The sequence below is a fragment of the Centroberyx gerrardi genome, chromosome 17 (genome assembly GCF_048128805.1).
Source record: "Centroberyx gerrardi isolate f3 chromosome 17, fCenGer3.hap1.cur.20231027, whole genome shotgun sequence".
Classification (NCBI taxonomy): Eukaryota; Metazoa; Chordata; class Actinopteri; order Beryciformes; family Berycidae; genus Centroberyx; species Centroberyx gerrardi.
This window is the reverse complement of record NC_136013.1, coordinates 9,651,516-9,666,556: the sequence shown is the minus strand read 5'-3', so window position 1 is coordinate 9,666,556 and position 15,041 is coordinate 9,651,516. Positions and strand designations below refer to the sequence as shown.

Genomic DNA, 15,041 nt, shown 5'->3' with positions numbered 1-15,041 from the left:
TCTTTTGCAGCAATTCCCTGCTTCATATTCACACAGCTACACACATCCATAACTGGCAGCTGCCCAGTATAACCACAGTCTTTTTCTGCTGGCCACTGATCTGCTCTGCTGGAATAGCTGGGCTTGCTCAAGGGCACTGAGGCAGTAATAGTGTTTCTCCTTCAGTTTTCCCACCCAGATTTATCCCGGTTGGTCCATAGATTCAAACCGGTGAACTTCTAATTATAAGCCTGCATCTCTAACCTGTGTCACCCTATATGTATATGTAATGCCATACACATACATATATACACGTAATACATATACAATACATATGTAATCAATGGTATATACATGCCTACCTAAATAGATAAAACAAATCTAAAATGATCCTTTTGGATATCAAATCAATGACAACAACACAGCTACACAACAGCTACATGTATGCAATTATTCATGTATGTAAGTGTGTGCGTGTGTTTGTGTGTGTGTGTGTGTGTGTGTGTGTGTGTGTACCTGCTCTGTACGATGGCCTGCTCCACACGCGTGCTCTTCTCCGAGGGAGGTGTCCCTGCTGAGTTCTGGCTCATCACAGACAGGAACTGGAGCAACAGCTTAGTGCTTTCTGTCTTCCCTGCACCTGACTCTCCACTGGAACACACACACACACACACACACACACACACACACACACACACACACACACACACACACAATTCAATTTAATTAAAAACATTGTGACCTTCTCTGACATTCCCCTATCTCAAATTAGTCTGGTTGTTTAATAGATACTGAGGTTTGATAGCTGCAGAGATATTGTGTCTCTCCCAATCAGGCTACAAAGTGACATCAAGCTTGAACATAATTGAAAGCATGATGGCTGACTCTACTACCAGACCAAACCAGCTGGCTCGAAGTCTTGGAGCAGTTTACCCCAGTGGGTAAACTGGGAAATAAATGCCGCCCCCCTTTCACCCTCTATCCCTTCTTCATCCCGTCAAACTGACCATTCAGGGCTGTTTCTTTGAGCTTTGACCTTTCCTCAGTCTTCCTCAAGGCTCATTCATTCCCCAATCATTCACTGAAATCAATAGGTCTGAAACCTGGCAGCCCTCCTCTATTTCCTTCAATCTTAACCTTTGCTTTTTATTAGATTTCAGACTGGCATATTCTACTTCACTCCTTTCTAGTGATTGATCTGCGTAGGATGGAGAAGTACAAACTGATGAAAGAGAAAGACCATTTGCATACTCAGACATAGTGGTTTTTCAGAGAGAAAACAATTTTTGTATGTGGTATTTATTAAACTCATATAAGGGAACAATGTATTATATGATATAATGGGCTGTGACTTTATCAGTGTTCCTGCACACACTTGGGCACTTCGGCATCAGGAGAAGCAGAAATCCTGGTGAAATCATTCATTTTAAAGCTGCTGCTATATGAACACAAATCTCCATCACAGGGTTTTCCTCAGGATATGAAATGTTGATCCTAGGAGAGAGTGAGGTCCAGAGAGCTGAAGTGTATTGATGAATTTGGGTGCTATGTTTTAATAAAAAGTACTTCCATGCCCATCCATTCATTTTCAAAAACTTTTTTAAGGCCTTATTTTGTTTTTCTCAAATGCAAAAACTGGGAACCGTGCTTTATGGACAAAGTAAAATGTGGGTCCTAAACAAAACCAGTTGAGAACCACTGTATTAAACCATGACCAGGCCAGAGTGAAACTCACCTGATGAGGACACACTGGCTGTCGTGGCGTTTCCAGATGCAGCGGTAGCATTCGTTGGCCACGGCGAAGATGTGTGGCGGGAGCTCCCCTAGGTGATGCTTGGAGTACAGGTCCACCCTCTCCGGGTCATACAGACCTGAGATCTGCTTATAGGGGTTGACGGCCGCGAGGATGCTGCCGATGTTAGTCTGAAAACAGCAGAGCAAGATTTCAGAATCAGTCTGTATATCTTTTTGTGTTTTTCTTTGTTTCTTTGTTTCTTTCTTTCTTTCTTTCTTTCTCTCTTACTTTCTCTGATATTCTCTCATTTCTTTTTTGTTGCTGTTTTCTTGCTCTTCTCTCAAACACACATATCAACTTGAACACACATGTACACACATAATGCATGGACACATATACACCCACGCACGTACAGCATACTAAAAGCAGGCACACACACACACGCTCCAATCCACACAAGGCCACACATACAGGACATTAAAATACTAAAGCGCCTCAGCCTTGTGTAAATGTTAATCTGGATTTCAGGCTGAGGGAAAACAGGAGGGGAGAGATATGACAACGGGGGAAGAGTGAAGAGTGAGAAGTCAGATTTTTATTAGAAAGCTGCGGTCGAATCAATGCGGAGATGGAGGAGGGAGGCAGGATTTCCATTTTGAACTATTCGTACTGTAACAGTGACCTTGCTCTCCATCCTCCTGCTCTAGAAATGAAAAAACACATCAGGTCAGCATGCCATCCATCATATCATATTACGCTCTCTGTGCATTTTGCATCCTACACACACATAGGAGTGTGTGAAAGAATGCATATACACATCAATGCATGAGCACACACACACACACACAGTGACACAGAAAGCTGCCCCACACAGGGTAAATTCTTATGATCAGCTTAAGGGAAATCCGTGTATGGACAATATTTCATCATCTAGATTAGGTCACACCCAGCGGCCCCCTGTGTCTGTTATCTGGTAAGCTTTCAGGTTTCCAGGCTTTTCCAACCATCTGACTCTTCAACTCTCTCTCTCTCTTCCATCCCCAACGCTACCGGACCCGACCGTTTTAACCATGGTTTGATATCTGCTTCGAGAGCGCTGCCGGTGTCTCGGTCATTGAGATATAAATCAGCACTGCTGTGGGACTTGGAGAATAATTCTGTCACAGGCCCAATTTCAATCCTTTAGCGCTAGTTTTTTGGCCATTTCAGAAAATTCCCATGTGCTGCAATCTGATTTAGCTCACTTTTTGCCCTGTTTTGTGTGAATATCCATTTGAATATCCATTATATAACTGCAGACACAGATTGCCTCCTTGTAGAGTCAGCATGGGTGAGCTGTAACCCTCAAGCCAAAGGAGTTTTATGGCTGTGGACTTTCCATTCATTACACACAGACACACACAGACAATCCACTATAGCCGTTCATCTCACTTGTTATGATAATACACTTAAGGCATGTGTCTGAGTGTGTGAGAAAGACAGCAGGAGAGATTTGATGCCATATAAGATATACTGTATATGTTCAGTGTGTAAAAGAAAAAGCACCATGTATGTGTGTGGACTGTGTTTTTCTCTATCTGTCACTCTGTTGCTATTTCTTCCTGCCTCACTGTGTTTTTATGAGTCTGTGTGTCTGCAGCAGTCAGTCAGTTTCTCTCCACCTGCTGTGTGCCTCCTGGATGTAGGGAGCATGCCAAAAGGAGTGGAGTTTGTTTTTCCTGTTTGAACAGGTGATTTACTGCATACCTACAATATTCTGACTTTACAAGACTCTCTCTATCTCTCTCTCTCTCCCTCTCTCTCTCCCTCTCTCTCTCATCACCCACTCTACCTCTTGTAAATACACAGCCTCTTATAGTAGATGGGTCTGATAAAATGATTTGTGTTTCCCACTAAAAGCCTCAAGCATGGCGAGATTCCTGGAAGAGGAGAGAGGAGAGGGAGGGCGCAACAACGGTAGACATCAATATACGGTCACACGCATTCACACACACACTTACAAACGCACACGCACACAGACATAGAGTATATGTATGTATGAGACGTTATCAGATAGTCTTGTCAGTAGCTGGGTTTCCATCCAAGTATTATACTATAGCCTAAATTATGTATCATATTGATTGAATTAGAAAAGATGAGTGGAAACATCTATATCAAAAATGTTTTCCGCTCACTTTAAGCTCAATGGGGTTTTTTTGGTCAATGAAGAAATGATGTGCTAATAGTGATGGAAATGCAATGTCGAATAAATAGTGATGTAGGCTTGGCATGATCAACCTTCGATTTCATTCATGTCATATCAGTCATGTATGACAGTCATGTCATACACACTGTTGTTCCCATGTTTAGATATCATGATTGTAAGGCCATTAGTTGGTGTATTGGAATATTGCCAAGTGCCTTTCTTCGTTTTTGTCTTTGGATAAAAGCATGAAATGTGGCCAGCATTAACTGACACGTAAGAACAATAACAACTTGCAGAATACTAATCAATTCTTGAAAGACTGAGTGACTCTCTCCATTTTTCTCATGGTGTTTTTTATTTGCCTGAAACCAGCTGATGAAAACAAAAGTTTGCGTAAATTTTGCTTGTCAGGTGGATATCAATATAGCCAGTGAACTGCCATAACTCACTCTCTCACACACATCACATGACCGATATATTGTTTGACAAATATTGATGACGTCATCAAAATCCCCCACTGGAGCAGAGCAGAGTGAATGCTCTCTCTCTGCCTCTACCCATTTCTGGTTCTCTCTCTACCATGCATGCACACACACACACACACACACACACAAACATCCACAAACACACACACACACACTTACATAGATGTTATCCTTATGGTAGCGCTGGTACAGGTTGTGCATGATGGCGGCCTCGTGCAGCTCGGCCAGCGCTGACATGTCCTCCACCCCGTTGATGCTGGACTGGTGCATGGCGTACACCCGCTCCCTGGTGACCTCCGCCTGCTGCAGGTACAACACCTGTAAAGAGAGCAAGACATACAGGTGTGTTACAGGAAAACTCTGTTACTCTGTTACACTGTTATGTATCATCAATTTGTGATGTTCAGTGCATTTCAGGAGTTATTTTGTGTGTACCCACTTTCCCTCTACCTGCCTCGTCTACCTCTAGTTCAGCTAGTGATTTCCTACATTTCCCAGAATTACTTTCAGCAACCCCCAGAGAATGTGCCTGAATGTTGTACATGTGGGTGGAGAGAGCGATGGAGATATCGATAGTAAGAGCAAGAGAGCAAGTTTTTCCAGTCGGGAAAAAGCCCCCGTTCGTCAAAATGTAACATGTCTTGTAGCTGCATTGCATTATGGTCTATTGAGGCTACTGTTGTTGGATAAATTGGTATCTCTGCCTCTTCTACAATGGATGTCTTCCTGTCTGATTGAGGATTGTCAAACATGGTGCAACATGGTGAGCTGAGAAAGAAGCCCTTGCTCTTTGATTCGGAGGGACTGGCACCAAAACCTGCCGTTTACCGGTGATGTTTTAGACAGCATGAAATATTTTATATCAAACTCCATTGTAGCCGCGCTGCTATCTCCACTAAAATACACCAAACAACAAAATGCAAGGTTCAAACAGCTGTTTTATTAGTTTTTAAGTATTTTAGGATGCATTTTTTTCTGTAATATATTATATACACTGAAATGGTCTTGTTATGCGTTGCGTTGCGTTGCGTTGCGTTGCGTTGCGTTGCGTTGTTGCATTAAGTGTTTCATTGTGTTATGTTGTTTTAAGGTGCTCTGTTGTATCACACTGTATTGTGTTTCTGTGTTATGTTACATGTTGTGTTACATGTTGTGTTACATTGCATTGTGCGACATTATGTGGTGTTGTGTTGAAGTGCAAAGGCATAAAAAGGCATCACAATACTGTTTCTGTCAAACACCTTCCTTTTGAGATAGAATAATTACTCAAAGAGAGATATGGAGAATATTTATAAGGTGGTTGCAGTCCTTATCAGTGTCACACAAACACAATGCTGTGAAGCTGTTAATGGTGCTCACTGGAGATATATGAATGTATCTTGTTCAGAGGAAGGAGAAGCAGCATGCAGATGTGTTGTACACCAGATAAACAAGGATACCAGCGTTGCGTTGGCTTTCCATTTTTAGCGGTAACAGGCTAATTGTGATGCAACATTACGAAAATCCACATGACTGGAATACAGAGCTTTACGGCTCTCCCTCTCCCCCAGACCCCCATCTCATCCATGTCATCCGTCGCCATGGCAACTGGAGAGTAGGGGACAAGACGAGAAGGGAACCCGGACGTGGGAGGGGTAGAAAGAGAAAGAGGGAGAGAAAGAGAAAGAGAAAGAGAAAGAGGGGGGAAAGAAGGAGAGACAGAGAGACAGAGTAACCAAACTGACCTGGCAGGACCTGACAGGTGAAAGCAGCATGATGCTTATTCAGGTCAGGCACATATACGCTAATACGCTCTCTGTCTTCCTTTCCATCTCTCTCCCTCTCGCACACACACAATGCATACAGCACACACACATACTCTGACAGGAGATAATTGTCATGCTATTTCGGTGTAAAGGTCGTTCATTCACTCCAGTGTAATCCAGTTGTCTAAGAATAGAAGCTACGGCCTTTAGAATACTGGGTTGTTAATATGTCAGCCCAGTCTCACAGGCTAGCCTCCGCCCTGTGTGTGTGTGTGTGTGTGTGTGTGTGTGTGTGTGTGTGTGTGTGTGTGTGTGTGTGTGTGTTGCTGTAACAGATGTGATGGAAGTCTGTTGAGAGTGGCAGAGGGGCTCGCTGTAGGCGTTTAGACATCCTCTTCTTAAATAAATCTATTTCACTCCAGCAACACTGTCTTCCAGTCTAGTTCTGTGTTGAGCTGCTGCTGCAGACGCCTCTCTGGGGCCGTGCAAAGTTGCAGCGCTATCATCGTGTGCCAACTGTCTGCAAGTGAGACGCTGTTTGTTGCTTACCAGTCCAAACCTGGGGGGGTATTTCACAAGGCAGTTTTAGAAAGTTAGCCAGATAACTGTGAAAAAGACTACACGAGTTTTGTTTTCCATCATCCATCTCCCCGTTTCCATTACTGTTAGGCTGACAGATATGAATAATAAACAAAATTTCAGAAGATATTACATAACATTTTTTGTAAAGTAACTTGCTAATCCTGCTTTGTGAAATTCCTCCTGCTATCTCTCTTTTCTCTCCTCTAAAAAATAGATGTCTTGCAGACAACTCGTATCTATAAAAAGTTTCTTTTTCTTACATTGAGAGAGTTTCTCATTGAAATCAATAGATTTTTGACATTTTATAAAGTTTTATCAATGGTTTGGCTTGGTCCCTGCATTATGAAACATTTTCTACACATGGGACAGAGGATAAGATCACATCATCTGGTCTGGTGCTGTATAGGCCTACTGTGCGATCCTCCCAGAAAAACGTCCCACACTGCTGTCTGCTCTCCACTGCATACTCTGTTGATACCTGCTGGTCAGGGTCTAACCTCTCCACCTATCTCCACTCACTCGACTGTGCTGAAATGATCCAATTATCCCTCATCCTCCATTAGGGAGGACGGCTCATGTAGGGTCCACTGACTAACAGCACTAACAGCTCACCACTCTCACTCTGACTCCATCCACTCAACACTTTCTCTTCACCTTTTATGGCCGGGCACTCAATCACGGCACTGACACGTCGTTATCCCAGTACAAACACACATATGCATCTCCTCTGATCTATTTTCCTCTCTCTGCTCTCTCCACCTACTAAAACACTATATGTACACTCTTTATGGCACTTTATGCACTGGTATAGCCAACAACTCCTTCAGCCAACTGGAGCGTTTCTGCAGTTATTACTTCATTACTTCAGCAAGTAGCTAACTCAGCCAGGACCCAGTTAGCTTTAAGCCACATAGTCTAGCTAGCTACTTTTCTTTGAATTTCTACATTAGCTAACGGTAGCTTGCTAGCTAACATCAGTTAACTGCATGTACAGCAAAGTTAGCCTTGTCTTTGCTCTGTTTTTAGCTGTATGAGGTGTCCTTCATTATAATTAGCTATCTACCTAATATTAACAAAATTTGTTCTCTCTGCAATATTAATGCAGTCAAACCAGATAGCCTAATTACTTACATTGCCTTAATGAATTTATCTTTCCTGCTACTTTCAGCCTATTCACAGTATTCCCATGATGTCACATGCATTTCCTACTATTGTGGTGCTTCACCATACACAGCTCATTGGCTGTAGCTGTCATTTGATTATAATCACCTGTTAATTTATTACAATCACCTGTTATTTTCCTACCAAGATGGCCATGTGGAGGACGTATGTTCTCCTCCCAGTATAGAGCAGATATTACATTTACATGTGTGTAAGTGTATGTGCATGTGTGTGTGTGTCTGGTTATGTGTTTTCTGTGTGTGATGTGCGTGGGAGAAACATGCTTGTCTGAGTGATGAGATGCATTAACATGCCTGTTAGTCATGCCTTAGACAGCTGTACACATACAAGAGTTCCCAATAAAGCATCTGTCTCTGTCTCTCTGTCTCTCTCTCTTGCTCTCTCTCTCTCTCTCTCTCTCTCTCTCTCTCTCTCTCTCTCTCAATCTCTCTCTCTCTCTCTCTCTCTCTTCCTTTCATATTGGCTGTACTGTAGATTGGGATGAATTTCTGTATCTCTGAGAACAGAAATGGAGAGAGTAACAGGAGGAATGTGAACACACACAGGCACACACACACACACACACACACACGCGCACATTAATGGTACCTGTGGGGTGGGGTGGGAATAATAAACTGTTGAATAATTTGAATTGTATCCGTCTCAAGTTCTCATTAATTATCTTCTGGATTATATTGTAATGTGCTTGTACATTAGCTTGCTCTCATGTAAATGTGAAAATGTAAGTTAATGGAGCATTACAGATCCACAATACAATGCTAGTGGTCTTTAAACAAGAGAATGTAATATGTGTGCAGTCATGCAGGTTTCATGTAGGACAGTTGGTTGTGTTGATCTTTACTCCATTGGTAAGATTGATGTAGTTACCCTTTTTTCCAAGTAGACACATTACACTGTAAAATAAAACATATATAACTAATAGAGAAAAGGATTAAAAAACTGTTTTAATTGTGTTCAAAACTTACGCCTACATATATCAATAGTTTGTCACTTAGCATTTTCCTTTTTTGGTGAAGGTGATTTAGTCTTTTACTGTATTCAAGAAAGCTCAACAGTGATGCCAAAGTGTGTAGAATTGCAGGAAATGCATTTAAAACCTAGCTTCAGTTGGTCTCCCCCTACACACAATTACGCCACTGATCTCAAACATCACTTGTCTGTCTCTCTCATCTCTCTTTCTCTTTGTATGTCACTCCTCTTTTATCCCTTCCCTCTCTTATCATTTGCCTCTCCTCTCTCCATCCCCTCCTCCCTCCCTGCCTCCCACTCTCCATTAATTTCTCCCCCTCTCCTTTGCCTGTCCCGCACTGCATTTTTCCACTCACATTTCAACCTCCTCCCTGTCCTTCCCCCTTCCCCCAATTTTTTCTCTATCTCCATCTTTTCCTCCATCTTTGCAAGAGCCTGCGATGTATATTATTCAGAATTTTGTATAGAGACACCCATTCAGTCTCCTTTTAGCTTATTTATCTTCCTGCATGCCTTCCTATCTGTCTCCCTGTCTATCTATGGATGCCTGTGCATGCACACACGCACACACGCACACACACACACACACTAAATGGCTAAATAGCTATATCTAAGACCCCTGCCTGTAATTGAAGACTAACAAAGTCAAGCGTGCCTTTGCGATCCAGGGAACTGGAAGATAAGGCTTTTCACACACACACACACACACACACACCATCAGCACATGCTCCAAGGGGAAGAGGGACACTGAAATGAAGGTTTCAGTGAGTCTCGGCTGTCAAAATTAGCTGCCTTCACACGTCTCATTTCCTTCATTTACCGTAAAACTTGTAATAACTCCTGGTGTCAAATGATAACCAGCAATTTTTAGGAGCGTGGAAATCTTTCTGTAAAAGGTGCTGTAGGTAAGTTTGGGAAGAAAGAAACCAAATCTCCGGAAATTCAAACCAACAAAAGGAATGACACGGCTCCCACTCCTGCTGGTGAGTGACAGGAGGAGTGATTGACAGGACGCAGTCCCGCCTTCTGTCTCAGACTTCTCCTCATTGGTTGGCTGGGTTTCCACACATTCCACTTTGAAATGAGAATAGCAGAGGAAGGGGGCTTCCAATTTTTCTGAGATTCTGATATATAATCCTGCTCGTCTTTGGCCACCAAAATACAGATTTTTTTTTATTACTTCTAAATAAATGTTAATCTATAAGAGTTACCTACTGCAGCTTTAAGCAAATGAATGCATGTCCTAAAAAAATCTTCATGTTGCTGGAGACAAGCTTGTGGAAACCACTAAGCACAACTTGCAATGTTATAAATATTGAAATGTAACAGATGTAGGTAATGTTTTATTATGGGTTCGCTGTTCCTTTGTAGAATCTCAGATTAATGTGCAGATGAAATAAAAGTCTGTCTCAAAAAAGCCTGGTCATTTTCACTGTTCAAGCAAATAAATGCCTGGGCTACTCAATCGCTTTTGATGCCAAAGCTCCTTTCCTCCATCAAGGTCTTAAACAGGATAAACCGGAGATGATGGAGGAAAAGCACTTGGGACAACTCAGATGCAGATGATTCTGAGAGAGCGATGCTGTGAAGTGGGAAAGTATGTCAGTGACTAAAATAAATGCCGCTGAAGAGAAAAAGGTTTTTTTTGCGAGCGTCTCCTTCTGCACCCGTTGCCCTCTGGTGAGTTTTAGCATGCATTCTGTGCATGGCTTGTTGGTGCACATTAACACACACAAAAGGACACACACACACACACACACACACACACACACACACACACATATGTACAGCAGGCACACAGAATTGGAGCCTGACTACCCACAGCATCTAAAATGGGATACTTCATATTTAATAATTCATTATTAGTGAGAGAAACAGAAGAGAAAGAAAGACTTGGGATTAGTGAGGGGAAAACAGAGAAACAGAGAGAGAGAGAGAGAGAGAGAGAGAGAATGGGAGTGATGTAAGAAGTAGAGCATGGTTAAGTAAGTCTAATTTGTCTTAAGTAGTAGATCCTGCACTGGACATGGAGGGTGGGAGAGAAGACCACTTAAGACACACACACACACACACACACACACGCACACACACACACATATATACAGTGGTCCGCCTGCAAAGCTCTCTGATGTCTGAAGCTGCTTTGCATGATTCAGGAGGAGAGCCAGGGGAAACAAGACTCTTCATCTGACTTCACATATTAGCTAAAGTCAGAGTGAGCAGAGGGGGCGAGAGAGATAAAGATGGGAGAGCGGAGACAGAGAGAGAGAGAGAGAGAGAGAGGCCTGTGGGCACAGTGACCTATATTCACAGCAGAACAGAGAGGACCTGCAGACCGGAGCAAGATATCACACAATAAACACCTGCAGCTCTCCCCACTGACCTTGGATCAGCTCTGACAGACCTCCACAGGTCAGATATAGGACTGAGGAACATTAGGAAGGTAAGCGGTGTAATCTGACCCTAGATCAGAATATATTAGAAGCACGAGCAGCACTAAGCGCAGCTGCAGGACAACCATGCTGGGCAATTCACATTCACTGAAAACCAAAGTGTGCTATAATGCATACAGTGAGAAAATATGTTTCTTTGGACTGGCTACAGGCATTCCTGACTGTAGGAGCCAGGTTATTGATTCGCTTACTGAGAGAAAGGTGCAAATGTCTCCAGAGAGCAGAGGTAACAGACATACCAGAGGCAAAAGCAGTGTCTTAAAAAAAATCAATAGATATCTTTGGAAGAGTTTGATAAGTACTAATAGGGCCAGAATCAATACTGTAAAATATGAAGGGCTTTACTGACATGGTTATGGCAAGTTCTCAGCAATGCAAAAGATGACAAACAAAGCATGCTTTTCTGTAATTTCGGTAATTTTCTGGAGTTTTAACCTCTTTTGTCAACAATTTAATACCAAGCCATCATGTGAAGTTTGAAATGAGCTCTAAACCTGTGTCATATGCCGTTAAAAGTTTTCCCCCAACTCTGCCCCTGGCCTGATGTTTCTTTTACCACACAGCTTGGTGAGTGGGATTAGGAGAAAGAGGTTAACAACAAGCTCTAACTCCATTTATACCCTCTCTGCCCCACAGCACCCTTTCAGTAGCTGGGTGAACGCCACATTTCATATGTCGTCGTCCTTTAAGATTTAGAAACCCATGCTCATCCCTCCCCGAGGGGCACCGCTGCCTCATTTCTTCACTGGTTCAGATAAAGGATACCGCAGAGAGAGGGAAGGGGAGAGATGGAAAGAGAGAGACGGACAGAAAAGTGGAGAACAAGAGAGGAAGGCAGCGAGGGAGAGGGTGTGTGTGTGTGTGTGTGTGTGCCACTTTGACAGAGTTAAGTTAATCTCATTATATGATACCGAGCGAGTGAGTAACTACGAGATCTTCAGAGGGTTGGAAATCTGAAACTGTGAAGAGGAATGTGGGTCAGGAGATCATACAGTAACATCAGGTTGTGTCTGTGTTGAATCAGACAAATCATTTCTGCACTTTTGATTAGCTGCATTTGAAAAAGTGTGTCAGTTGTGCACCTGTATGTGTGTGTGTACGTATAGAAATGTGTGTACGGCAACCCAGCAGCATGTTCTATGCTCGCGTGAGCTCTCACTGCAGCTTTCACGCTAGCTTCTGAAATCCAGGTCACATACTCTCCATAACTCGCTATGTATGTATGTGTGTGTGTGTGTGTGTGGGTGTGGGTGTGCATATAGGGGAGTGTGTGCTTTTTATTTGCTCCTGTGTGTGTCTGCATACTTGCCTATGCACATCCCTGCGTGCGTGTACGTGTGTGTGTGATGCAGGTACACATGTGACAACGCCGCTGGCCTATCACAAAAGAACACATGTGAGGTGGAGCCTGACGCCGACTCTGTGACCATATCCATGGCAACCAGACCAGGATCATCCCTGTCTGGCAGACTATTGTCTTTTAAGCTGAGACTCAAGCTCTGTTTACTCTCTCCATGCCCAGTCTCAAATAAGAGGTGTGAAATATGAACTTCCATGTAGGCCAAAATTCTTACTAGAACATTAGAAATTGTTAGGGGCAGGCATTTATCCAAAGCACCTTACAATACAATTAGAGCATGCATTTTTAGCATGGGAGGCCCCAGTGTGAGCAGCATCCCTAAACCTATAAACTCCAGTTTGCTAAGTAACATAAATTTGTCAATCGTCAACATAAGAATTATTGCAAGCCAATAGGAGCTCTGTATTACCATGACTTTATATGTATTTATTTGTATTATCCCCAACATGTTCTTTTATTGTAATTATTTGTTGTATTATCCTCAATACTCTCTATTTGCTCTATCTTTATCTATATCCTATTCTCTGCTGCTGCACTGACCCAGTTTCCCCACAGGATCATTAAAGTTTCATCTAATCTAATCTAATCTTACGCTCTACCCAGTGATACGGGATTCATACTTAAAAGGAAAAGATAAAACATTGGATAATGCACAAAGATAGAAGAGGTTGGCTTGGATCCAGAGTTGTGAGCAAACACCCTCTGTGTCTACAAAAATAGGAAACTATGGGGGGAAAGTGAGGTAGTGCAGTGTGTTTGCAAAGAAAATCAGGATACACTCATTAAAGAGGCATAAAGTTGGCAGCCACCTGGATTGATGTAATTCAGTCTTGCCATCCCATCTCATATGCAATGCACATCGAGCATTACTGAACTGACAACAGCAGATGGTGACATTTGGAGGCTTTGTTGGCTTTGTACTTTGCACTGTAGGACAGGTAATGACATTAGTCCAAGGGGCAGGCAGCCATCTTTATACAGCTGGTGCAGTGAACTGGATGATGGGGAAGGGCTGAACTTTGGGTGGTTGTGTACCATGGGGTGAACGAATCTAGAGGGTAACAGCGTTGGCTGAAAATATTTAAAAAAACGTCCATAACATCACTGTGGCGCTTCTGGGTTCTGTGGTTCTAATGATCAGATGGCATAAAATCACAAGTTACACAAGTTACTTAATAACAGCCATGGGAGGACAGGATGATGGGAATAAAATGTCTGTTCAATAAAATGAAATTTATTGAAATAAAACTGGCAATAACGTTTCAATAAAACATGGTCTTTGTCAGATAGCTGGCTAATAAATTTCACTTTGTGGGAACACTTCAACAGTGTGCGGACATTCCTCTTTTATTCATTTGATTCCTGTTTTTATCCGGCTCCTGTGTAGAGTATTTTGGATGTGTGTAAAACCTTTCCAATTTTCCTTGGAAATAAAATGTCTGCCACTGAAAACAGCAACATTTAAACTCCCTGGATGGTGGAGCAAAGGTGAGCAGCAGGCTAGAATATTATGCTATCCTCATGAAAACTCAATGGTGAAAAAAAATATAGTAAAAAAATGACTATGACTGATGTAAAGGGTATACCCCAGACATTTTGAGTTGTGCTGACAGAACGATAACCCAGCTATGATGACCGAGCGTTTGTAATGTAGTGAACTGGGTCAGGCACTGTAGATTACAGAACCAGAGAGACGGAGCAGCAAGGAAGAGAGAAAGGGGACGAGGGAGCATTGTGGGAAATTAACATCAACAACCAGCCAAGTGCTGTTACATCTTTGCCTCTGGCTGGAAAGTTTGCCACGTTGGCAGGTAACCAACCATCATTTTTAGCATCGTTTTCATCTGCTGGCTGGTGCAACAGTGGAAGAAGCATGTGAATTCAGGGACCGGCGGAATCAAAAATGTATTTCCTACCGAGATCAGGAGAGCGAGGGGCAGGAGGGCACCGAAGCAGGAGGGTGGGGGTCTGTTTGCATGGGTCAGATCCTGTTTTAACAGTGTAACGCTCCCACCCTGCTGATTCTCTATCAAATATTCACCACCTCCTGCAGAGCTAACATTTAAACACCAACAGCCAGCAGAGAGGAAGGGAAGCAGAGGGAGGGAGGTGGAGAAGCTGGATGGGGGTTGGGGAAGTTAAGGACATTCATAATCCAGAGCAAAGACAATGCCTGTTCACATTACCCATCCGCTATTTTTGGGAAATGCCCGTCTTCGTTGCCATGTCCCCGAACAGAGACACTGAGGCAAACATCAAAAGACGATGTGGAGCTTGTCCAGTTCATGTCTGAGAGAGCCATGAAACACGAATTCACCACTTGACATCTGTGAAACTGAATGTGAAAGCGAGTGTGGATGTGGATG

General features: G+C 42.8%; 1 protein-coding gene across 1 annotated transcript in view; it reads right to left on the bottom strand.

Annotated features, from left to right (window-relative positions):
- Nucleotides 1-15,041, bottom strand: part of myo10l1 (myosin X, like 1) — a 43,562-nt gene that overhangs the window by 17,033 nt on the left and 11,488 nt on the right. Inside the window, exons 4-6 of the mRNA XM_071921078.2 lie at nucleotides 4,544-4,702; nucleotides 1,715-1,902; nucleotides 496-630 (exon numbers count right to left, since the gene is read on the bottom strand). Of these exons, the coding sequence (XP_071777179.1) occupies nucleotides 496-630; nucleotides 1,715-1,902; nucleotides 4,544-4,702 (482 nt within the window). The remainder of the gene's footprint in view (nucleotides 1-495; nucleotides 631-1,714; nucleotides 1,903-4,543; nucleotides 4,703-15,041) is intronic.